The 25,260-nt window shown below is 38.7% G+C and overlaps 1 protein-coding gene across 7 annotated transcripts in view; it reads right to left on the bottom strand.

Annotated features, from left to right (window-relative positions):
- Window positions 1–1,187: 1,187 nt before the first annotated feature.
- vps13a (vacuolar protein sorting 13 homolog A) overlaps window positions 1,188–25,260 on the bottom strand; it is a 63,285-nt gene continuing 39,212 nt past the window's right edge. For 2 of the 7 annotated variants that reach the window (XM_058070435.1, XM_058070440.1), the window contains exons 51-74: window positions 24,963–25,109; window positions 24,188–24,313; window positions 23,969–24,102; window positions 19,599–19,731; window positions 17,458–17,515; window positions 16,845–17,016; window positions 16,616–16,769; window positions 15,300–15,446; window positions 15,151–15,232; window positions 15,009–15,078; window positions 14,461–14,575; window positions 11,861–11,974; window positions 11,637–11,782; window positions 11,482–11,563; window positions 10,058–10,171; window positions 9,873–9,948; window positions 9,524–9,687; window positions 9,401–9,446; window positions 7,135–7,258; window positions 6,936–7,050; window positions 4,744–4,829; window positions 4,545–4,668; window positions 1,904–1,978; window positions 1,191–1,789 (exon numbers count right to left, since the gene is read on the bottom strand). In XM_058070435.1, the coding sequence (XP_057926418.1) occupies window positions 1,739–1,789; window positions 1,904–1,978; window positions 4,545–4,668; window positions 4,744–4,829; window positions 6,936–7,050; window positions 7,135–7,258; window positions 9,401–9,446; window positions 9,524–9,687; window positions 9,873–9,948; window positions 10,058–10,171; window positions 11,482–11,563; window positions 11,637–11,782; window positions 11,861–11,974; window positions 14,461–14,575; window positions 15,009–15,078; window positions 15,151–15,232; window positions 15,300–15,446; window positions 16,616–16,769; window positions 16,845–17,016; window positions 17,458–17,515; window positions 19,599–19,731; window positions 23,969–24,102; window positions 24,188–24,313; window positions 24,963–25,109 (2,655 nt within the window). In that variant the 3' untranslated portion in view covers window positions 1,191–1,738. Of the gene's footprint in view, window positions 1,790–1,903; window positions 1,979–4,544; window positions 4,669–4,743; window positions 4,830–4,869; window positions 5,223–6,935; window positions 7,051–7,134; window positions 7,259–9,400; window positions 9,447–9,523; window positions 9,688–9,872; window positions 9,949–10,057; window positions 10,172–11,481; window positions 11,564–11,636; window positions 11,783–11,860; window positions 11,975–14,460; window positions 14,576–15,008; window positions 15,079–15,150; window positions 15,233–15,299; window positions 15,447–16,615; window positions 16,770–16,844; window positions 17,017–17,457; window positions 17,516–19,598; window positions 19,732–20,126; window positions 20,196–23,968; window positions 24,103–24,187; window positions 24,314–24,962; window positions 25,110–25,260 lie in introns of those variants that run through there. The other 5 variants (XM_058070433.1, XM_058070436.1, XM_058070434.1 and 2 more) reach the window with 5 other exon arrangements.

Below are 25,260 nucleotides of genomic sequence, written 5' to 3'. Positions count from 1 at the left end.
TCATATTCGTTGTAATATTATGATAAACAAACAAAGCTGTCATGTTTTGGAAAAATCGGGTTATAATAATATGGGAATAGAGTCCAAATATTCTACAAATAAAATAAAACTGACAAAGATTATTTAGGAAGACAGTAGAAATATTTAGAAAATTAAAAAAATACAGCAAAGCAGAGCCCACTATTGGAGGAAATATGGCACCCTACTGGGTTGTTTTCATCCTGTTATCTTATTGTGTGTTATTATTGGTGTGAGCTCCTGCCTTGTTGATGCCTTATTATTTATTCTGCGTCCAAAAGAATGAATCCAGGTTAGTGCCTTGCTGAACATCTCCATCAATAAACAACCTTATGTCTACTTTTGCGTGGAGTGGGCAGCAATAATAAATAATAATAATAATAACAGCCCTATGTTCACCTTTATACTGATATTACCCAATATAGTAGATACAAAAACATAAAAAACCTGTTTAGGACTTTCTAAAATATTATTTGTAACCATTTTTAGAGTCCTGTAGACGTGAAATAACAGCCCTATATTCACCTTTATACTGATATTACCCATTGTAGTAGATACAAAAATATAGAAAACCTGTTTAGGACTTTCTAAAATATTATTTTTACCATTTTTAGAGCCCTGTAGACGTGAAATAACAGCCCTATATTCACATTTATACTAATATTACCCAATGTAGTATATACAAAAACATAGAAAACCCGTTTAGGACTTCCTAAAATATTTGTACCATTATTAGAGCCCTGTAGACGTGAAATAACAGCCCTATATTCACCTTTATACTAATATTACACAATGTAGTACATACAAAAACATAGAAAACCTGTTTAGGACTTTCTAAAATATTATTTTTACCATTTTTAGAGCCCTGTAGACGTGAAATAACAGCCCTATATTCACCTTTATACTAATATTACACAATGTAGTACATACAAAAACATAGAAAACCTGTTTAGGACTTTACAAAATATTATTTTTTACCATTATTAGAGCCCCCTAGATGTGAAATAACAGCCCCATATTCACCTTTATACTGATATTACCCAATGTAGTACCATACAAAACCTGTTTAGGACTTTAAAAAATATTTTTACCATTATTAGAGCCCTGTAGACGTGAAATAACAGCCCTATATTCACCTTTATATTGATTTTACCCAATGTAGTACATACAAAAACATAGAAAACCTGTTTATAAAATAATAAAGGGACTCTGGAGCAGGCTGAGTATTTATTGAACATAATGAATCGTCCACACTGCAATGCACTACTGAAACCATACATCAGATAGTCAGAATCCCCAAGTTAAAAAAGAAACATCTTGGTAATATCATTAGCATTCTCCATGATACACTTGGCATTGCATTTGTGTGATATAAAAAAAACACGAAAACCCTGGTGTGGATGCATATTTCTATATATTTGTGTATATACATATTCGATTAATATACAGCAGTACAGTATAAAAATGGCATGCCTGTGCAGAAATGTGTAAAAAAAAATACTCCAATTAAATGAGTTTACGATGAGTGTGAAATTTGAAAAAAAACAAATGAAATGCAATAATTCCCTTGATGTGTCCGAGGCGGTTTGTAAACTTGACATGGAAGTGTTGTAAAAACAATCTCTCACGCACACACAACAGACATTCATTCCAACAAAGGCACTGATGATGTATACAAGTTATTGTGTGTGTGTGTGTGTGTGTGTTGTTGTTTCCCTGGTCAGTATTTGGGTAAACTCTCCCTGGCGTCCTCCAGCTTAGCAAGAACCCACTGAAAGCCCCGCCCCCCCACACAAGAACACAACACGTCAGAACATTCCATGTCTTCCAAAGAACCAGAGAAAGACAGAAAGAGAGAGAGAGAGAGAGAGGAGATGGGACTCACCGTGGCGATCTCTGGCGTCTTGAAATTGATGATCTTGCCGAATTCTTTGGCGTGAAACACCGACTTGACTCGCTCCTGTAGGAAAGGTGCATACGGAAATCTATCATACAGGCCTATATACACCTTTATACTCATATTATCCAATATAGTGCATACAAAGTCTTGGAAAACCTGTTAAGGGCTTTCTAAAATACTATTTTTACCGTTATTAGTGCCCTCGAGATATGAATTAACAGCCCTATATTCGCCTTAAACTCTTATTACCCAATAGATCATATACAAAGACATGAAAAACCTGTTTAGGACTTTCTAAAATACAATTTTTTCCATTATTAGAGCCCTGTAGGTATGAAACAACAGCCCTATATTCACCTTTATACTCATATTATCCAATATAGTACATACAAAACATAAAAAACCTGTTTAGGACTTTCTAAAATATTATTTTTAACCATTATTAGAGTCCTGTAAACGTGAAATAACAGCCCTATGTTCACCTTTATACTGATATTACCCAATGTAGTACATACAAAGACATGAAAAACCTGTTTAGGACTTTCTAAAATATTATTTTTACCATTTTTAGAGCTCTCTAGACGTGAAATAACAGCCCTATATTCACCTTTATACTGATATTACCCAATGTAGTACATACAAAAACATAGAAAACCTGTTTAGGACTTTCTAAAATATTATTTTTAACCATTATTAGAGTCCTTTAGATGTGAAATAACAGCCCTATATTCACCTTTATACTGATATTACCCATTGTAGTACATACAAAAACATAGAAAACCTGTTTAGGACTTTCCAAAATATTATTTTTATGATTATTAGAGCCCTCTAGGCGTGCAATAACAGCCCTATATTCACCTTTATCATAATATTACCCAATGCAGTACATACAAAAACGTAGAAAACCTGTTTAGGACTTTCTAAAATATTTTTTACCATTATTAGAGCCCCCTAGACATGAAATAACAGCCATATATTCACCTTTATAATGATATTACCCAATGTAGTACATACAAAACATAAAAAACCTGTTTGGGACTTTCCAAAATATTATTTTTACCATTATTAGAGCCCTCTAGGCATGAAATAACAGCCCTATATTCACCTTTATACTAATATTACCCAATATAGTACATACAAAAACATAGAAAACCTGTTTAGGACTTTGTAAAATATTATTTTTACTATTTTTAGAGCTCTCTAAACGTGAAACAACAGCCCTATAGTCACCTTTATACTAATATTACCCAATGTAGTACATACAAAAACATAGAAAACCTGTTTAGGACTTTCCAAAATATTATTTTTACCATTATTAGAGCCCTCTAGGCATGAAATAACAGCCCTATATTCACCTTTATACTAATATTACCCTATATAGTACATACAAAAACGTAGAAAACCTGTTTAGGACTTTCTAAAATATTTGTACCACTATTAGAGCCCCTTAGATGTGAAATAACAGCCCTATATTCACCTTCATACTGATATTACCCAATGTAGTACATACAAAAACATAGAAAACCTGTTTAGGACTTTCTAAAATATTATTTTTACGATTATTAGAGCCCTCTAGGCGTGAAATAACAGCCCTATAGTCACCTTTATACTGATATTACCCAATATAGTAGATACAAAAACATAGAAAACCTGTTTAGGACTTTCTAAAATATTATTTTTAACCATTATTAGAGCCCTGTAGGCGTGAAATAACAGCCCTATATTCACCTTTATACTAATATTACCCAATGTAGTACATACAAAAACATAGAAAACCTGTTAAGGACTTTCTAAAATATTTGTACCAATATTAGAGCCCTGTAGATGTGAAAGAACAGCCCTATATTCACCTTTATACTGATATTACCCAATGTAGTACATACAAAAACATAGAAAACCTGTTTAGGACTTTCTAAAATATTTGTACCATTATTAGAGCCCTGTAGACGTGAAATAACAGCCCTATATTCACCTTTATACTGATATTACCCAATGTAGTACATACATAAACATAGAAAACCTGTTTAGGACTTTGTAAAATATTATTTTCACTATTTTTAGAGCTCTCTAAACGTGAAATAACAGCCCTATAGTCACCTTTATACTGATATTACCCAATATTGTAGATACAAAAACATAGAAAACCTGTTTACGACTTTCTAAAATATTATTTTTAACCATTATTAGAGCCCTCCAGGTGTAAAATAACAGCCCTATATTCACCTTTATACTAATATTACCCAATGCAGTACATACAAAACGTAGAAAACCTGTTTAGGACTTTCTAAAATATTTGTACCATTATTAGAGCCCTGTCGACGTGAAATAACAGCCCTATATTCACCTTTATATTGATTTTACCCAATGTAGTACATACAAAAACATAAAAAACCTGTTTAGGACTTTCCAAAATATTATTTTTACCATTATTAGAGCCCTCTAGGCGTGAAATAACAGCCCTATATCCACCTTTATATTGAAATTACCCAATGCAGTACCATACAAAACCTGTTTAGGACTTTTAAAAATATTTTTACCATTATTAGAGCCCCCTAGATGTGAAATAACAGCCCTATATTCACCTTTATACTCATTATTCGTTCGATTGTATCACGGCAGCGCTCACCTTAGCCTCAATGCGAAGCCGGCGGCTCTCCACGATGGTGGGATCCTTGGTGAACTCGTCAAACAGATACTGCCACTCGCAGTTCAGCTGACCAAACGTTCCCGTGGTCACAAAGAAAATCCCCCTGGAGAGGAAATAAAAGGCTTGACTTCCTGTATCGGGACACAAAGGAGTCAACTTCCAGCCAGCGCTCACTCACCTCTTGGTGATCATGAAGAAGTCTGAGTCGTTGACCTTAGCGTGAGCAAAGTATCTGTATTTAGCAAAACGCCCATTCTCGATTTTCTGGAGCGAGACAGGAACAGGAAGTCACCATCAACACTTAAACCGGACAAGAGTTTGAATCGTTCGAGGGTTTTGCAGCCATGAGCACGAGATGAAAATATGGGGGGAAATGGAGGGTGAAACAAAGACAATGGCAGGTGGAGGTTGAAAATGTCAATGTTTTATTGCAACGTGGTGGTGAACAAGGAAAACAATAATGGAGGATAAAGTAAAGAAAGTAAAAGAGTTGTCACTAAATAACAAATAAAGGATACAAATCAAACATAAACAACAATAAAGCATTAAAAAAACACTGGCAAAGACTAGAGAGAGCACTAGAGTTTCCATTGGCTAGCTGCTTTCCTCAGCCCAAAAATCCTCCCAGTCACTGTGGTCCCTGAGGGCCAAACTCCTCTGTGGACATGACAAGAGAGAATGTCAGCCAAAAATCCAACCCCCCCCCCCAATCCTTCCAGTATTTTTGTTGTATGATGGCCGGAACGGAGAAGAAACATAACAAGACCGACCCTGCTTCATCATAACAAACAACACCGATTGTTCCTTTTGCTGCCTCTTCAACTCTGGTCAGTCAAAAAAAAGTCAATACAAATAAAACTGGCCACCGGAGGCAGCAGTGAGCCGCCATCATAACTGAGGAAAGGTAAATATATGTTTGATATGCTCTCACATAGGCTACAATTGCAATATAAATGAAAGATGAAAGTTAAGCCAAAAAAATACGGTAATTTAGTGTCATTGAACATTTACTCCACCAAAAATTATGACCTTTGATGGACGACTCAGGGGTGTCCAAACTTTTTACAACATTTTTCTTTAGTATTTCAACTCTATGCTACAAAAATGACATTTATTTTTCCTCATATTATTCACTCATGTAGAATTGTGACTTGGAAAAACATTTTTTAGCTTCATATTATGACTTCATTTTCATAAAATTATGAAAACCTGCTGTGCTTTTACCCCCAACAATTTCAACGTTCTACTCTGAAATTTTCTTTGGTAATCATGATTTTATTCCCATAATATTTTTACTTGATATATTGTATAATACTTATATTGTATAATATATATATTATAAATATAATATATAATATAATAAAATATAATATATATATATTATATTATATTCCCATTTATTCCCATAATATTTTTATAGCCCTGTGATTGGCTGGCGAGCAGTCCAGGGTGTACCCCGCCTTACGCCCGAAGACAGCTGGGATAGGCTCCAGCACCCCCGCGACCCTCGTGAGGAAAAGCGGTAGAAAATGAATGAATGAATGAATATATATAATATATAATGTATTATATATATTATATATAATACAATATATTATATCATATTTTTATTCCCATAATATTTTTATAGCTCTGTGATTGGCTGGCGACCAGTCCAGGGTGTACTCCGCCTCTCGCCCAAAGACAGCTGGGATAGGCTCCAGCACCCCCGCGACCCTCGTGAGGAAAAGCGGTAGAAAATGAATGAATGAATTAATATTTTTATATTTTTACTTTATTCCTGTTACATAACATTTTCTGCAACCTAATTTTCCTCAAATAACTTTTTTCGCTTGTTTCTCACATGAACAAGATATTTTCTGTAATATTTCAATTTGCTACTAAAATGATATTCTTGTAATTACAAGTTTTTCTTCTTGACTTGATGCAGTAGTTGTTTTTTTTTTTTTAGATTTCTTGTTAAACTGAATTTTTGGAACATACTGTGAGCCAATAAAAATACAGCGACGGCCACAAATGGCTCCCGGGCCACATTTTGGACATCCCTGATTTTCTTTAACCATGTTGACACCTTCCTCCAAAAGAGCCTTTCATTTGTGTATTCCCATTGGTGGATTCTGGACACCTTTAACGGTAGAGTAGATCCCCACCGATTTGTGGTTTGGCACCCTTCATACTAGATGAACCTTTTCATAGTAACCATCTATCTTTAGGGGAACAAAAGCGTGCTCCAACCTTGCCCATTTTGCCAACAACCCCCCCACCAAAAAAAAAAAAAGTGTGAACTGCCACTACTGATGCCACCAGTGTCTTTGCAGAGATGCTTGTTGTGCTAAACCAAACGCTGCCATATGGACGTGGTGCACCTACCTGCAGCATCTGACTACCGATGCCCTCCCGTTGCCTATACGGCCGTATGACGCCGTCCTCGTGGATGAAGCGAGGAGGACGCAGGGATTCAATGTCCTGCGACGTCTCCGCCGCACTAGAAAGACAGGAACAAAAAAAAAAAACATATCGATTGCCCGTCCGATGTGCAAGACTCTGCTGCTCGTGAAGAAGAACCAACCTCTTGATGCCTTGGAACGTGCTGCTGGCCATGTCAATAATGCCTCCTGTCGGTCTGGTGACGGCACCAACCAAGCCTTTGCCGACTCCTTTAAAGAAGCCCGCCGCACCTTCCTTTTGTGCTCCTGCAGGGGGGGGGACCATCAAATAGGATCAAGTGCCTTCACAGTCATCCCTCATTTATCACAGCTATCAGGTATTACCTGATAGAGTAGTCAGAATAAGAGTAAAAAACCCATTATTCAAACTCCTGCTCATGTGTCACCATAAAAGTGTTTCCTAGGGGACCTTGGTGGCGGGCGGACAGATACATGGAGGACAGGAAGTGACGTAGAAGGTTCAGAGTTGAGTTTTAGTTCTGGCATCCCGTGTTATTACTATGATTAGTATCTTATTATTATTATTATTATTATTATTATTATTATTATTGTGCGGGTTGCCACTTCTGCTGCTAGTCTCGCCAAATAATTACTGACACCTAGTGGACAATGTAGAATACTACATTCACAATTTGAATGCTTCTTTTGCCTTGTATTTGTATTTCATTCATTCATTTTCTACCGCTTTTTCCTCACAAGGATCACAGAGGGTGCTGGAGCCTATCCCAGCTGTCTTTGGGCGAGAGGCGGGGTACACCCTGGATTGGTGGCCAGCCAATCACAGGGCACATATAGACAAACAACCATTCACACTCACATTCATACCTATGGACAATTTGGAGTCGCCAATTAACCTAGCATGTTTTTGGAATGTGGGAGGAAACCGGAGTACCCGGAGAAAACCCACGCATGCACGGGGAGAACATGCAAACTCCACACAGAGATGGCCAAGGGTGGAATTGAACCCTGGTTTCCTAGCTGTGAGGTCTGCGCGCTAACCACTCGACCGCCGTGCTGCCATTATTATTATTATTATTATTATTGTGCGGGTTGCCACTTCTGCTGCTAGTCTCGCCAAACAATTACTGACACCTAGTGGACAATGTAGAATACTACATTCACAATTTGAATGCTTCTTTTGCCTTGTATTTGTATTTCAGTTCATTTTTATTCTTTCATTCGTTCATTCATTTTCTATCGCAGGGGGTGCTGGAGCCTATCCCAGCTGTCTTTTGGCGAGAGGCAGGGTACACCCTGGACTGGTGGCCAGCCAATCACAGGGCACATATAGACAAACAACCATTCACACTCACATTCATACCTATGGACAATTTGGAGTCGCTAATTAACCTAGCATGTTTTTGGAATGTGGGAGGAAACTGGAGTACTCGGAGAAAACCGAGTTTAATCTTTGCAATGGTAAAACCTGATCTGGCTTAAGGTTTGATGGTCATAACTAAGGATTGACCGATATATCAGTCCGATATTTGCGTTCTTTACTTGAATCGGTATCAGCCGATACGCACGTGGGTTCGCCGATGTATTTTATCGACATGTATGTATGTATTTTATCTACATGTTTAGATCGCTAATTTTAGAATGCTAGCAATGCTAATGTTAGCATGCAAACACATAGCATCACAGTGCTAACAGTGTTTATATCTGTTGACTAGCTATAAAAATGTATACATGCTGGAGCCTATCCCAGCTGTCTTCGGGCGAGAGGCGGGGTACACCCTGGACTGGTGGCCAGCCAATCACAGGGCACATATAGACAAACAACCATTCACACTCACATTCATACCTATGGACAATTTGGAGTCGCCAATTAACCTAGCATGTTTTTGGAATGTGGGAGGAAACCGGAGTAAACCCATGCAGAATGCTAGCAATGCTAACGTTAGCATGAAAACACATAGCATCACAGTGCTAACAGTGTTTATATCTGTTGACTAGCTATAAAAATTTATAAAAATGCTACTATGCTATTGTTAGCATGCTAGCAACGCCGAAGTGTCAAAATTAGCATGCTAACAACAAGCAAGATAGTGCTACGTCTTTAAATGTCTACTTATGAAAATGGCTAAAAAAGGCTACTATGACAATGTTAACATGCTAGCAATGATAACATTAGCATGCCAACAGGATAATAGTGGTAAGTGTACATTCATTCAATGTGGGAGGAAACCGGAGTACCCGGAGAAAACCAACGCATGCACGGGGAGAACATAGTTCATTTTTATGTTTGGAAATATTTTAATTAGGTCAAGACTAAGTACAATTTTTTTTTGGTTTAAATAATAGTAGACCATACTGAACCACAAAACAGCAATCATTAATTATTGACAACCACGACAGGGTGATGCTGCGATGTATGAATCAGCCTACCTTTAATTGGTTTGGTAACGATCCCTGTTATTCCGCTGACGAATCCCTGAGAAGAAAACATCAGAAAGCGTCAGCACTTCCTTCCCGACGGCAAAGCAGCTCCAACAGGAGATATGCACGCACAGACACCAATCCTTTGCCCCCCCTGGTCAGACCCTCTTTCAAGCCGCTGGGTTGTGTGTTCATGGCCTCGCGTCGCTTCTGCTGGTATTCTTCATCCATGGTCATGGCGGCGACCCCCTTGGCCATGGCGCCTGTGATCCGGGACGCCGCGCCCGCTATCCCGCCTGTGTTGTGGCACAGTTAGCTATTTATGCATGTGAGAATGTATCCTTTGGTCATTAAGCAACGGATGGAGTCATTATTCAAATTAATCAAATTAAACAAAAAGATGATGTAGCAGCCTAACAAGTCAAGTCAAGAAATTACATTATTTAACTTGTTGCTAGTTTTTACATCTCTACATGCTCACCTACAGCTCCCCCCACCAGCGCTTTCACTCCGAGTGCCATCCCTTCTACAAACTCCTCTGGTCCCTGAATGGCTCCCTGTGGAACCCCCAAACAGATACAAGTCAATGCCAGTACTGTTATTCACCCATTGTGGTATTTTACACAGATAAATATGGCAAATATTTAGTAGAGACGTTTCTTCTACCTGATAGGGCTCGTAGAAGAAGGCCTCCACCCCCTCCGACAGACCTCGGATCAGCCCAAAGGGATTTCCCAGGACGTCCAGGCCCAGCACAAGCACATACATTTGCTTTATAGCCTGAAATGTACGTGCATAAAAGTTAGTTGGCAGTACTATGCAGCTATCCGTTTTCTATGCCGCTTATTTATCGTCACTAGGGTTAAGGGTATGCCGGAGCCTATCCCAGCTGTCTTCGGTCGGGCGAGTGGCTGGACATGTCGCCGGCCAGGCTCCAGCTTAGGCGTTTTGTCGAAAGTAGGAAGTAACCTGATAACCACCAGACCCGACAGAGGCATAGAGCAGTGATTTTCAACCACTGTGCCGCAGCACACTAGTGTACCTTTAGAAACCGTCAGGTGTGCCGTGAGGAATTATCCAATATCACTTTTTATAATTAACATTTATTAATCATCATTTGCAAATATTATGTCAATAGTATACATGGACCCAAATATTCCAATTGCATTTGGTTTATTTGCTCAAACGGAAAGAATTGAACAGGGATGGAATATTCCTTTAACCAATCCGATTCAGGTATCTTGTACCCGCTCAAACGGAAAGTTGTCAGGGTGCGTTCTTCTTTGTGGTGTTTTTCTTCTTCTGTTGTTTATTGGCGGTTGGCAAGTAGCTTTTGTGTGCATTAGCGCCATCTGTGGAACAGAATCTAAACCCTTCTATACGCCATTCACAAGTGCAGTTTTATTAAAAAAGAAAATAGATATCTATATAAAACATGTCCTGAGTTTAATTATAAAATATTAGCAAGATTGAATTTGATCTTTTCCTGTTTAAATTTATCCCGGGTGCGTTCTTTCAGCGCATGCTCAGATATGACGTAACATGCAGATCCAGACGTTGTTCAGTTTTAAAAATGGACGCTAGCAATCGGCACTGGACTAAGCAAAGTTTGTTTTTGATTCAAACTAAATTTCAAGACTGGACAGACAAAAAACTGTCAATACGGAGTTATTCCAACAAGTGAAAGAAAAACTTGGGGAAGCCGGTATCACGTGATGTTGATGTTTACGTTTACTGGGCATGCCCTATTGACTATTCTGGTTGATTTTCACGGCGCATGTAGACAAGAGATTGGAATATTCCTTTCTATGGATACCATTGTTTCCCGAAAGGTCATTTGGAAAGAGAAAAAGTGGTCATGTAAAAACGTGGCTACTGTCGAGTGTCTGTGGTGTAAAGACTGGCAGAGCAATATAATATTGGTCCGTGTGGCAACACCTACCTTGTTCCTCCGATAGACTTTTTGATGCACGCGTGAGGTTGTGGTGACATTTTATTTTTGGTTAGTGGTGTGCCACAAGATTTAATGTAAAAAACGTGCCATGGCTCAAAAAATATTGAAAGGCTTCACTTGACAAACTTATAAGTACCTGTTTGGAATAATGCCTGATGACCTCCCATTGGAGCTGCTGCGTGGTGCAGAATTGAAAGGTCAACTCAAAGAAGGCCAGCCTGACGCAAAGAGCAGTCAGTCAGTCAGGAAACAAAAGCAAAACAAAAGGCGCATCGGTGTGACGCCGCGTACTTGAAAACGACATCCTGCACGTCGGTGAGCGTGGCGCCAATGCTCTTCAGCAGCAGGTTGAGCGACTGGATGGGTATGACTTCGGTCTCTCGCTTTCCTTTCAAGCCGTCCTCGCCGCCGGTGCTCAGAGAGAAGCTTAAATGAAGCTGGAGACGCAAATACAACACACGAACCGGGTGATGTGTCATTTTTTGGTGGTGTTTTAGTTGTAATTCTTTCCATACCTTGATGGGGGAAATGTGGAAATACTCATAGAGGCTAATGGGGGTGGTATCAGCAGCAGTGGCGTGGTTCAGCTCAGTCTTGATGTACTCCACATCTTTCTCAAAGAGTTCCACCTGAAAGAATCACAAAAACCATTCAGTTTGTTTTTTTTCCTTTTTTCCAGCAAGGGTTAAATGTAGATATGCTAACATGTTATTGTATATATTTCAAGAAAAGGTGCATCTCTGCTATGTGATATATATGAAAAAAAAATCATTATTATTTAAAACCCATTTTTTGTGTGTTTTTTAATTTTCCCAATATTTCACATTTATTTATGATATTTATTATTATATTAATTTATTATATATTAATCTTTTTTGTTCTTAAATATTTCAACCCTATGCAACCCTATTTTTATCATGTTATCAATATTATGTTACTACTACTTTATTCTCGTAAAATTGTGATTTTTCCTCGTTAGAATACAACTTTTTTCCCTTCATATTTTGACTTTACGCTTAAAAAATGACAGCTATATTTTCCATTTCTGATGTTTTTTTCTTCTTATAACTATAACTTGTTTCTCATAACAATACGACTAAAAAAAATTGCTTTTGTTTGTATTTGTTTGTTTGTTTGTTACTGTATATATTTCAAGAAAAGGTGCATCTCAGCTAGTATGTGATATATATGAAAAAAAATCATTATTATTTAAAACCCATTTTTTGTGTGTTTTTTAAATTTTCCCAATATTTCACATTTATTTATATTATTTTATTATATTTATTTATTATATATTCATAATCTTTTTTTTCTTAAATATTTCAACCCTGTGCAACCCTATTTTTATCATGTTATCAATATTATGTTACTACTACTTTATTCTCATAAAATTGTGATTTTTCCTCGTTAGAATACAACTTTTTTCCTTTCATATTTTGACTTGACGCTTCAAAAATTACAGCTGTATTTTCCATTTCTGATGTTTTTTTTCTTCTTATAACTATAACTTGTTTCTCATAACAATACGACTAAAAAAATTTGCTTTTGTTTGTATTTGTTTGTTTGTTTGTTACTGTATATATTTCAAGAAAAGGTGCATCTCAGCTATGTGATATGTATGAAAAAAATCATTATTTAAAACCCATTTTTTGTGTGTTTTTAAAATTTTTCCCAATATTTCACATTTATTTATATTTATTATTATATTTATTTATTATATATTAATAATCTTTTTTTTCTTAAATATTTCAACCCTATGCAACCCTATTTTTATCATGTTATCAATATTATGTTACTACTACTTTATTCTCATAAAATTGTGATTTTTCCTCGTTAGAATACAACTTTTTTCCCTTCATATTTTGACTTTACGCTTCAAAAATTACAGCTGTATTTTCCATTTCTGATGGTTTTTTTCTTCTTATAACTACAACTTGTTTCTCATAACAATACGACTAAAAAAAATTGCTTTTGTTTGTATTTGTTTGTTTGTTTGTTACTGTATATATTTCAAGAAAAGGTGCATCTCAGCTATGTGATATATATGAAAAAAATCATTATTTAAAACCCATTTTTTGTGTGTTTTAAAAATTTTCCCAATATTTCACATTTATTTATATTTATTATTATATTTATTTATTATATATTAATAATCTTTTTTTTCTTAAATATTTCAACCCTATGCAACCCTATTTTTATCATGTTATCAATATTATGTTACTACTACTTTATTCTCATAAAATTGTGATTTTTCCTCGTTAGAATACAACTTTTTTCCCTTCATATTTTGACTTTACGCTTCAAAAATTACAGCTGTATTTTCCATTTCTGATGTTTTTTTCTTCTTATAACTATAACTTGTTTCTCATAACAATACGACTAAAAAAATTTGCTTTTGTTTGTTTGTTACTGTATATATTTCAAGAAAAGGTGCATCTCAGCTATGTGATATATATGAAAAAAAAATCATTATTATTTAAAACCCATTTTTTGTGTGTTTTTTAAATTTTCCAAATATTTCACATTTATTTATATTTATTATTATATTTATTTATTATATATTAATAATCTTTTTTTGTAAATATTTCAACCCTATGCAACCCTATTTTTATCATGTTATCAATATTATGTTACTACTACTTTATTCTCATAAAATTGTGATTTTTCCTCGTTAGAATACAACTTTTTTCCCTTCATATTTTGACTTGACGCTTAAAAAAATTACAGCTGTATTTTTCATTTTTTATGTTTTTTTCCCCCTCATCTATTAGAGTTTCTTCTCATAACTATAACTTGTTTCTCATAACAATACGACTAAAAAAATAGCTTTTGTTTATATTTTAATTTATGCTAGTAAAATTATTCTAATATAATATTATACAATTATGATGCTATTCTTGTGAAATTATAACTTTCTGTTGTTAGATAAAATTTTTTTGCTCTTAATATTCCGACTTAATTATTTTAATATTACTGCTGATTCATCCTTTTTTCTTGTTAAATTTGTTTTAAATTAAAAAAATAAATAAATAAAAATATTAAAATAAATATTATATTATAAATAAATAAATTAAAAAAAAAAAAAAAAGGTCAACTAGGTGTGGGAATTCCGCACCTCCTGCAGTGGGGTCACTGCTCCGGCGTCCTCTGGGCTGAACAAGTCCAAGATGGCGAAAAGAAAGCCCAGATCCAGTTTGAGATCCATTTCTTGAATCAACACCTTGAAGTACCTGCACAGAAAGCACACATTTCAGGATGTACCGTATACAGCAGGTAAGTCCACACTTTATCCACTCGAGGCCGCATACAGAAAAACTGAAGTAGACAAATGTCCTGATTGTGATGTTTACCACTTAAAAACATTTCCAAAATGAAGAGAATAGTGTCAAATCCAGATTTAGAGAAACTAATCCATGCCTTTGTCTCCAGCAGCCTCTACATTAACAGACTTCTCATTGGGCTCATTAAAAGAACTGTAAACCATCTGCAGTGCATCCAGAATGCTGCTGCTGGAGTCCTGACTAGAACCAGGAATTATGAGCATATTAGTCCAGGGCTCAGGTCTCTGGGACTAAACACTATTTTTGGAAGCCTTTAATATACAGTAAAAAACAGTAAAGTGCTTGAACAAATACAGTAGATGCTGTAAAAGTGTCTCCTTACTTGATACGTGAGATGTCAGAGTGTCCTGCTGCCCTGGTTACCATGCAAATATCAGTTAGAGGCTTGGGCTCTGTAAGGAAAATCAAATGAGGCATTAATGTGAAACATAAACATCATCATGCCCGATAAAAGTCAAACACACCTGCATCCATGGTGATGGACTTTGGCAGGTTTACAGGGTAAAAAACATAAGGAAAGATGGCTCCCGGCAGCTGATTCTGGATCTGTGACAGACGTCAGATAGTAAATTTTGGGAATAACAGATGTGAGATTTTTGGGCTGGACTCTGACCTGTATGCGGTGGATTTGGACACGGTAGGAGCTCTGGCGGGGAGAGGCGCTGTACTCCACCTTGACGCCTGGCAGGAAGTGCCTTCGGAGGGGAGCGTCGCACGGCTGCAGCATCCGCATTTCCGCGCCGTTGGGAGAAAGAGACATCTGGGAGAAAGTAACATTGAAAAATAATTGCCTCAATTGCAACCCAAAAAATGTAATCTAACAACAGAAAGTTATAATTTCACAAGAATAGCATCGTAATTGTAAATTATATTAGAATAATTTTACTAGCATAAATTAAAATATAAACAAAAGCTATTTTTTTTTTGTTATGACTCCATACTAAGGATTGACCTATACATCGGCCGGCCGATATTTGCGTTTTTTCGGTATCGGCCGATACGCACGTGGGTTCGCCAATGTATTTTATCTACATGTTTAGATCGCTAATTTCAGAATGCTAGCAATGCTAAGGTTAGCATGCAACACATAGCATCACAGTGCTCACAGTGTTTATACGTATCTGTTGACTAGCTATGTATGTAAATGTAAATGTATAAAAATGCTACTATGCTACTGTTAGCATGCTAGCAATGCTGAAGTGCCAAAATTAGCATGCTAACAACAGGCAAGCTAGTGCTACGTCTTTAAATGTCTACTTATGAAAATGGCTAAAAAGGCTACGATGACAATGCTAACATGCTAGCAATGATAACATTAGCATGCCAACACCTAGGATAATAGTGGTAAGTGTACATTCATTCATTGCTGGAGCCTATCCCAGCTGTCTTCGGGAGACTGGTGGCCAGCCAATCACAGGGCACATAGAGACAAACAACCATTCACACTCACATTCATACCTATGGACAATTTGGAGTCGCCAATTAACCTAGCATGTTTTTGGAATGGGGCGGCACGGCGGGTCGAGTGGTTAGCGCGCAGACCTCACAGCTAGGAGACCAGGGTCCAATTCCACCCTCAGCCATCTCTGTGTGGAGTTTGCATGTTCTCCCCGGGCATGCGTGGGTTTTCTCCGGGTACTCCGGTTTCCTCCCACATTCCAAAAACATGCTAGGTTAATTGGCGAATCCAAATTGTCCATAGGTATGAATGTGAGTGTGAATGGTTGTTTGTCTAAATGTGTCCTGTGATTGGCTGGCAACCAGTCCAGGGTGTACCCCGCCTCTCGCCCGAAGACAGCTGGGATAGGCTCCAGCACCCCCCGTGAGGAAAAGCGGTAGAAAATGAATGAATGAATGAAGTATGATCCCATTCTTGGCCAACACAAACAGCCCATCATAAATACAAAACATACAATCTGCGTGTCTAACCTGGAAGTTGTTTTCCAGGTTGACAATGGCTTTGTCTACAGGTCCAGAGTCTATGTACTCTTTGTAGCGCATCTCCAGCATCTCAGCTTCGGGGGAGCCTAGAGCCTTCCATCGGTTCTTCTTCCTGGGCTTGTACTCCCACACCACATCGGAACTACGAGGAGGAGGCCAATGTTAAAACCATAAACAGCCATAAACTGGTACTGGGAAAAGACTTGTTTTCCTCGACCTGGTGATGCCGATGAAGGTGATCTCCTGGCTGCTGCTGTTGTTGACCAGAGACAATCCAACGCTGTACAGGAACATGAAGACTTCCAGCTCGGCCAACTCCGCCTTCTCGCTCTCGCACAGCAGCTTGTAGACGCGAGCCTCCTCGGTGAACAGCACCACCCGCTGGAGACCTTTGGAGACACACAAAGTCAACATGTTTGGTTTGTTGTATGATCTTGTGCAAAAATTTTATTATATGATGCTTTTATTATAATCCGCTTTATAAAACTTCTACTATAACTTTAGTGTGTTTAGCACCAAATTTAGATTGCATTTTTAGCAGGACTGGTTGAAAATCATGGCCGCCATCACGCAAAACATCTTTGCATGGACACAGGCGGGATTTAGCACCTCATTGTCCATAAGCCACTGACTCAGTATATCAATGCTACATATATATGAATGCTAGCGTGCATTACAAAGTCCATTCCGAGCGCCACAAATGTCAATTCCAGTCATGTGGAATAACTAAAGAGTTTGTGAATGAAACAAATAAGGGTAGCACTCTCTCTCTGATAAAACTACTGCAAAGATCATGTTGGATGGATGTAATGCGATTGTGTTTACATCACCTTCATAAAAGGAGATAACGTACAGGACGTCTTTCTGTTCAACATTTTCACGCAGGTCCTGTGGATGCAAGAGCACAATGTTTTGAACTTCTGAGACCATTAAACATATATCAAACTCTACTGCAGGGGTCTCAAACTCAATGTACTTGGGGGCCACTGGAGCTCAGGTCTGGGTGAGACTGGGCTGCATCAGGTTTTCCAAAAAAAAAGCCAAAAAAACGCATTTATTAAAAACAAAAAAATTTTGGACTCGAACGTGGTTCCAATTTTCTACAAGAAAAGCTCTGATAAAACATTCCACTGTTCTCAAATATCTTACTTTTTATTTTTCTACACAAAATAAGATGAAAAATAAATAAACAAATCAAGAATAAAGAAAATCAATCAATCAGTAATAACTAAATATAATAATAATAATAATAAAACGGCAAATAATAAAAACTTAAGAAACCACATATAGTTGGTGGGTAGACAAATTATTTTTTTCAGATTAAAATGAACAAAGCATTATTAGAGCCCTGTAGACATGACAAAACACGACTATAGTCACATTTATACTCTTTTTATTTACAACATATTGCGCAACTGCAGGGTCTTGAGACACATGCTAACTCGCAAACTAGAGAGCTAGCGACCTAAACGGTAGCCTTCAAGTTATTTCCTTTAAACTTAAATAGCCAAAAACTCACCACTTCCACACGGATAGGGAGGATAACTATTAACAGTTATTTAACCTTTAACATGAACATTAATCAAACGTAATAATTTTTTCTGGGTACATGATACCATACAGCATCCATATCAAACTTGCGCGGGCCGCAGTTATCCCTCGCCACTTTGCACCACTTCACTCCATCATGGTTTTTCTCAAATAATCCCAGATATGCTTTTTCCTGGTTAAATGCAGCCTATCATTAATATACATATTTAAGCATTTTTTCTGTATTTTGTGCCTAAATTAAGCATGTTCAAGCCTAAATGAACTAAAATACCAATATAAGGCACTCAGAAGACGCATTCAAAGTGATGATACGTAGTATTCTACAATGCTCACTAGGTGTCAGTAATGCACAGCTCTTCATATCAAGGCGGGGGCCGCAAACTAGTGTCCTGCGGGCCACATTTGGCCCGTGAGCCGAGTGTTTGAGACCCCTGCTCTACTGTCTTTAAAGCGACTATTCTATTAAGACCTAATGGGGACTGTGCGGGTGCACCTAATGAAGCGGCCAGTAAATACCTAACAGGAGGAACTTTTAGTGATCAAAATAATCCCACAACATTCCGACTGCATTGGGGGAAAAAAAACGCAGCCAGCTGCTGCTGAAACACCACTATGAAGACTTATGTAACGGAAAAAAGGCGCCAAAGTAACCCCACCAGCCGTAGCCAGTGCTGAACCCCATGAGGCCTACACTCACCATGGATGTGTCGCCAATTGACATCACGTCATACCGTACTTCCGGATGGTTCTGCCCGATTTGTGCTTAGTGTGATGGGACTTGGCGCATATATCGGATTTATATCCGGTATATGCGTAAATCGGATTTTATCCGTTATAAAAAGGCACTTCCTTGACTATGTTTCCAATGTACCTGGGCGCGCAGGCAACGCTGCAAACGCTGCAAATGACGTCGTATAGCGGCCTGTCACGATTCGGCAAATCAGAGCGCCACGATGCGGCCATCTGATATATGCGAGGGAAATTTAATGGAAATGCATTGGAACGGGACTGGAGATTTTGTCCGAAATAGGCGAAATCCGTTATAAAAAATCCGATATATGCAATGAATTTTTATTGGAAATGCATTACAGAAAAATCGGTTCTTTTTTATCTGTCCATTGTGAGCGAATTTCCGATATATCCGAGTCCGATATATCCGAGGTTTACTGTACTATCTTTATCCTTGATGGTCTCATAGCATGCAACCAATAATGATTGCCATTTATCCTCCTCTGAGAATTTGACTTTTCTCACACATATGGGGAAAGTCACTAAAAAACAAAATCCATGTTCTTCCTCAGTGTAGTGACATGTAACTACGTATTCGTCCGCTACGCATATGCAACTAAAGTATTAATTCATGTAACACGAGGACCAGGAACTCTCATGTTTGTACCCTGACTGATACATCTATACGCACCTCTTCACTTTTCAGTATCCCGCTGTAAACGCCCCACTTCCAGCACAGCTCCCTGGACCCGGTGGGCTTGGTCCAGGTGTAGTGCACGGCTTTCCCGGCCTCCAGTTCCTCCACTTCGGTTTCCTCCTGTGAGCTGCACAAAACAGACAGATACCGTCAAGAAATACACTGAAGAAACACTCCCTTGATGATAGGAGACAACAAGTAAGCGCATCACGGTAGTAACCCAACCACCAGGGCATGCCTCCAGTTCCATAAGCAGGTCCCATCAACAAACACGCACAAACTCAAATCATGACAAAGAAGGAAAAATAAGTCAGCGGCAGAGAACTACTGGAAGAAACAGGAGCAGAATCCCATCCCATCCCTCAGACCAGAAGATATAAGATGTTGTCACACAGGGGAATGCAATGATGGAATATCAGTCGAATAATGATTGAAACACAGTAAAGAGCAGGTTAAATAGCTGAGGGATGGTATTAATATCACATGTCAGGCGAGTGACCCTTGTTCCTGATATTCTTCTACCTGTCCTCCTCCGCTGAGAAGGAGAGGTCTAGCAGCTCATTGGGCACCCATGGAGACTCTTCCTTTGTGCTGCGTGACCCACAATAAACACACATATAGATACAGTACATCATGGAGAAAAAAAGTGGAAACATGTATAGTGCAAAACCGTTTGGAGACAGTTTGTCATTTCCTAATATCATACGTACTTCCTCATATAGTGACTGGCTGCATGCTTGGAAAAATGATAATTATAGGTTATCACATGGTTTTTCTGGTATCAGGCCAGGTATCATGCCCCCAAGTGCCCCCTTCGGTCTCGGGCTGATACTGGCAAGCGGGGGCATGATACTGGGCCTGATACCAGACAAACCATGTGATGATCTTATTATCACATACTACAGTATTAATTGTCCCTGTACCCTAGAAACCGCCCATGAATGATACGGGAAAAGGCCGAAATGATACTGTGTCAAAGCCCAGGGCAGTGATACTGATAAAATATAGAGTTTAACCATGTCCGGTATCAGCCCCCGTAGCTGTCCACTCAGAGTGCGCTGCTCTGGTATCGTGCCCGTGAAACAACCAATCAGAGAACAGCGCACAAGTGTGAACACACACTATAAATATTCCTAGTGCTTCTCCAGTCACCAAAAAACCCAAACTTGATTAATGGAACTTTAATTGTCATACATTGATAAGATAAGACTGTTGATAAAATATTATTGTTGAAATATTTTTGCAATTGTTGTGTTTACACTGTTTAGATATAATCAAATCAAATCAAATCAAATCAACTTTATTTGTAGAGCACTTTTCCTGCAAGGAGATGCGACACAAAGTGCTTTCCAGAATTAAAACAATTACCACAATTAAAAAGGAAAACAATGAAGAAAAAAGAAAGCCCCTCCTTCCCACCCTCCATACTAGACCCACACACACACACACACCCATCCACCCACACACACACACACGCAAGCACACAATCACCCACATTAGGGAGACATGGCATGGTACTGAGGAACAAGGAAACGCCACCTTTGGGGCCGTCCACACTGGGAGAAGCTGCAGGCCGTGCCATCGGAGGACCAGCACCCGGGCCCTCCGACTCCGTTAGACGGGCGGACCCCCACATTAAAGGGAGGAACCCCCCAGCCGGCCGTGTCGAAGGGACCCAAGGATGGCACCCCCTCAGCATACCCAAACAGCCCCCAGTGTGGAGGACCCCCCTGAGGAAACACTGGAGCTGGAGCTAAAAACTAAGACCATAAAATAGGACTAAAAGATAAAACATAACACTGGAGTTAAAAACTGAAGATTAAGAGCATAAAATAGGACTAACAAGATAAAAACAAAACACTGAAGTTAAAAGGTGAAGAATAAGAACATAAAATAGGACTAAAAGGATGAAAACATAATAAAAGCTTAACAATATTAGTTAAAAGCCTGATTAAAAAGGTGCGTCTTTAATCTTCTTTTAAAAATATCAACAGTCTCCGCAGTCCTGAGGCTCTCCGGCAGGCTGTTCCACAGGTGGGGGCCATAGTGGCTAAATGCTGCCTCACCGTGGGTTTTTGTTCTGGGTTTTGGTTTCGCTAAAAGGCCAGTGCCGGAGGACCGCAGGGACCGCGGGGGTTGATATGGTAAAAGCAGATCAGATAAATAAGAAGGGGCAAAGCCGTTAAGACATTTAAAAACCAGTAAGAGAATCTTAAAATCGATCCTGAAGCGGACGGGGAGCCAATGCAGCGACTTTAAAACCGGTGTAATGTGCTCCCGCCCTCTGGTCCTCGTCAGCACACGTGCGGCTGAGTTCTGTAATAATTGGAGATTTAAAATACTTTTTTTGGGAAGACCAGAGAGCAGGGCATTACAGTAATCTAAACGACAGGATATAAAAGCATGCATTAGCACCTCCGTGCTGGCCTGAGAGAGAAACGGGCGGACTCTGGCTATGTTCTTAAGGTGATAAAAACCTATTTTTGTTATATTTTTAATATGTGGGATAAAATTTAGCTCAGAGTCAAAAATCACGCCCAAATTTTTGACAGAGTCGGCTAGTTTAATATCCTGTAATTTTGGTAAAAGTTTCTCTCTCTGGCCTTCAGGACCTATGACTAAAACCTCAGTTTTGTCCTGGTTGAGCTGCAGGAAATTCTCTGCCATCCATGACTTAATGTCTACAATGCAGTTAAAAAGGGCATCAAGTGGCCCTGAGTCATCAGGAGACACGGCGATGTATAGCTGTGTATCATCAGCATAACTATGGAAGCTGATGCCGTGCCTCCTGATCACGTCCCCAAGGGGAAGCATGTACAGATTAAAAAGGAGTGGACCTAAGATTGAGCCTTGAGGAACCCCACATTCAATTTCATGGGTTCCTGAGGAACATGTATCCATACTTACATAAAAACATCGGCCTGTGAGATAAGAACAAAACCAGTTAAGAACAGTACCAGAGAGGCCGACCAGGTATCTAAGTCTATTTAATAAAATGTGATGGTCCACTGTATCAAAAGCAGAGCTTAGATCCAGTAGAACCAAGACTGTGAGGTTCTTGTTATCCAAATTCCACCTGATGTCGTTTAAAATCTTTACAAGTGCTGTCTCGGTACTGTGGTTCCTCCTAAAATACATGTAATAAACTGAACTTTTTCTGGAAACAAAATGGTCTTTTGATTACATAGTACGTGATAATAAGCTCATTATTAAATAGTATGTGATAATAAGATCATCACATGGTTTGTCTGGTATCAGACCCAGTATCATGCCCCGCGGGGGCTGATACTGGACATGGTTAAACTCTATATTTTATCAGTATCACTGCCCTGGGCTTTGACACAGTATCATTTCGGCCTTTTCCCGTATCATTCATGGGCGGTTTCTAGGGTACAGGGACAATTAATACTGTAGTATGTGATAAGATACTGTATATCACAATGTACAAAAAGCCTTTATTGGAGGAATGGCCACTATTTGAAGGAAATATGGTATATTTTAATAATGTGCGCTTAAGAACCCCACTTGGCTGCAAAGAAAAGAGGAACATGTGAACAGCGAGAACAAAGTGTATAAAATACAAAAGCAAGGCAGTTTAAAGGGGACCTATTATGCTTTTTTTTCCACTTTTCTGACCAATAAATCTAGTTAAAATGTTGTACTCTTATGCTAAACAATGCCAAAGCGTCACATAATGAGGTTTGCCCATTTGGATGCGAGTAATGACCGAAGTTTGGGATGCCTCAGCACGCTCAGTTTTAGAGTTAAGATTAAGATTAAGATATGCCTTTATTCGTCCCTCAGTGGGGAAATTTGTATTGCACAGCAGCAAGAGTACAGAGTCAGATAAGCAGTACAAAATACACAATATAGAAAAATAAACAATATAAACAACCCAAGTATTAACAAAAATCAAAAGTTTTTCCCAGAGTTATATACAATACAGTTCTACTCGAGTTGCGATCCGCACTTCCTTATATAGGCTGCAGATTACCTGCACTCGGTGAACGCGGATCTATGTATCCGGAAGCCCCATCGGGAGCGCTTGGGAGTGTTACTAATCACACCGGAGTGGGCGGAGTGGGGTAAAGTAAATTAAACAGACCATTTGGGTCACAAGCAGGAAGATGTCCAAATACAAAGCGCCGAAATAAGCACAATAGGTCCCTTTTAATCGATGTCTCCACTTCATATTGCCTAAGAACTGCAGCAAAAATGAGCAAAAATGCAAACTGCAGCCACAATCATTAACATATAGTCAAATGAATATATATCTCAAAACAGAGTATTATGTGTCTGATACTGTTCTTGCATTGGATTTTAGTAAATCATGTCCACTGAGCGTATTTATAGAATTCTCTCACCTCTGATGGAAATGCAAGGGCTGTTCTTTGGTGTGGTTGATGATGAGGAACGGGGCTGCACCGTCATGGTAGTCTGAGAATCGTATTGTAGCAGAGTGCTCTGATACGTTCACTTGGACAATGATCCCGCCAAACTACAGCAAAAACACATACTGAGTGTTCTGCATAAAAACGGCTCCTTAAAAAGGTCCATCCCGCTCTGGTTTTGGGTCTACTTACAGAATCCAAGTGAAGCAATAAGCAGTTCTCCGGACGTGTGAAGTCAATCGTCTGAGGAGACAGGCAACCTTCTGTTTTGATACTGACAAGCTTGGTGTCGTCCTCAGGCCAGAACGGAACGGCAAACTAAAAAAAAAAAGAAGAATACTATTATGTCCAAATATTATACAGTGGTTCAGACGGCCTCTGTACCAGCAAGTCCAGTGGAATTCATGTATCAAAGTACAGTAAACCTGGGATATATCAGATTCAATTGTTCCCACTGGTTTTGTCCGATATAAGCGAAATCCGTTATATGCGTATACCGGAAAATGTCCGTTTTACGCATATATCGGATTTATATCCGGTATATGCGTAAATCGGATTTTATCCGTTATAAAAAGGCACTTCCTTGACTATGTTTCCAATGTACCTGGACGCGCAGGCAACGCTGCAAACGCTGCAAATGACGTCGTATAGCGGCCTGTCACGATTCGGCGAATCAGAGCGTCACGATGCGGCCATCCGATATATGCGAGGGAAATTTAATGGAAATGCATTGGAACAGGACTGGAGATTTTGTCCGAAATAGGCGAAATCCGTTATAAAAAATCCGATATATGCAATGAATTTTTATTGGAAATGCATTACAGAAAAATTGGTTCTTTTTTATCTGTCCGTTGTGAGCGAATTTCCGATATATCCGAGGTTTACTGTACCATGAATGCCCCACTTATGGCTTATTCTTATACTTATACTTATGGCTAAATGTATCCTACTTGAGCTGGGTTCTGACCTGTCCTGGCGGAACCTCAGTCCAGTTGTCTTGGTTCACCTCACATATGAAGACCGACTGCCTGGTTCCGTTGACCAGCATGTAAAACGGCATGAAGGTCACGATGCGAGTGAGACTGAAACTGCATGTGTCAATCTTCACACCAACCTAAATGAAAAAAGGGTGGATGTGTCAGGGCTCGACATTAAAAACAAAAATGACTTGCCCATGGGGAATCCTTAAGGTGAGAACTACTTGCCCGAACTTGCCCCATGTAAAATGAAAAGACCGCCATAATGATATCATCTAATTTTTGTGG

This window comes from Doryrhamphus excisus, chromosome 4 (genome assembly GCF_030265055.1).
Source record: "Doryrhamphus excisus isolate RoL2022-K1 chromosome 4, RoL_Dexc_1.0, whole genome shotgun sequence".
Taxonomy (NCBI): domain Eukaryota; kingdom Metazoa; phylum Chordata; class Actinopteri; order Syngnathiformes; family Syngnathidae; genus Doryrhamphus; species Doryrhamphus excisus.
The sequence above is the reverse complement of the archived record's forward strand: the minus strand, read 5'-3'. Positions and strand labels throughout refer to the sequence as shown.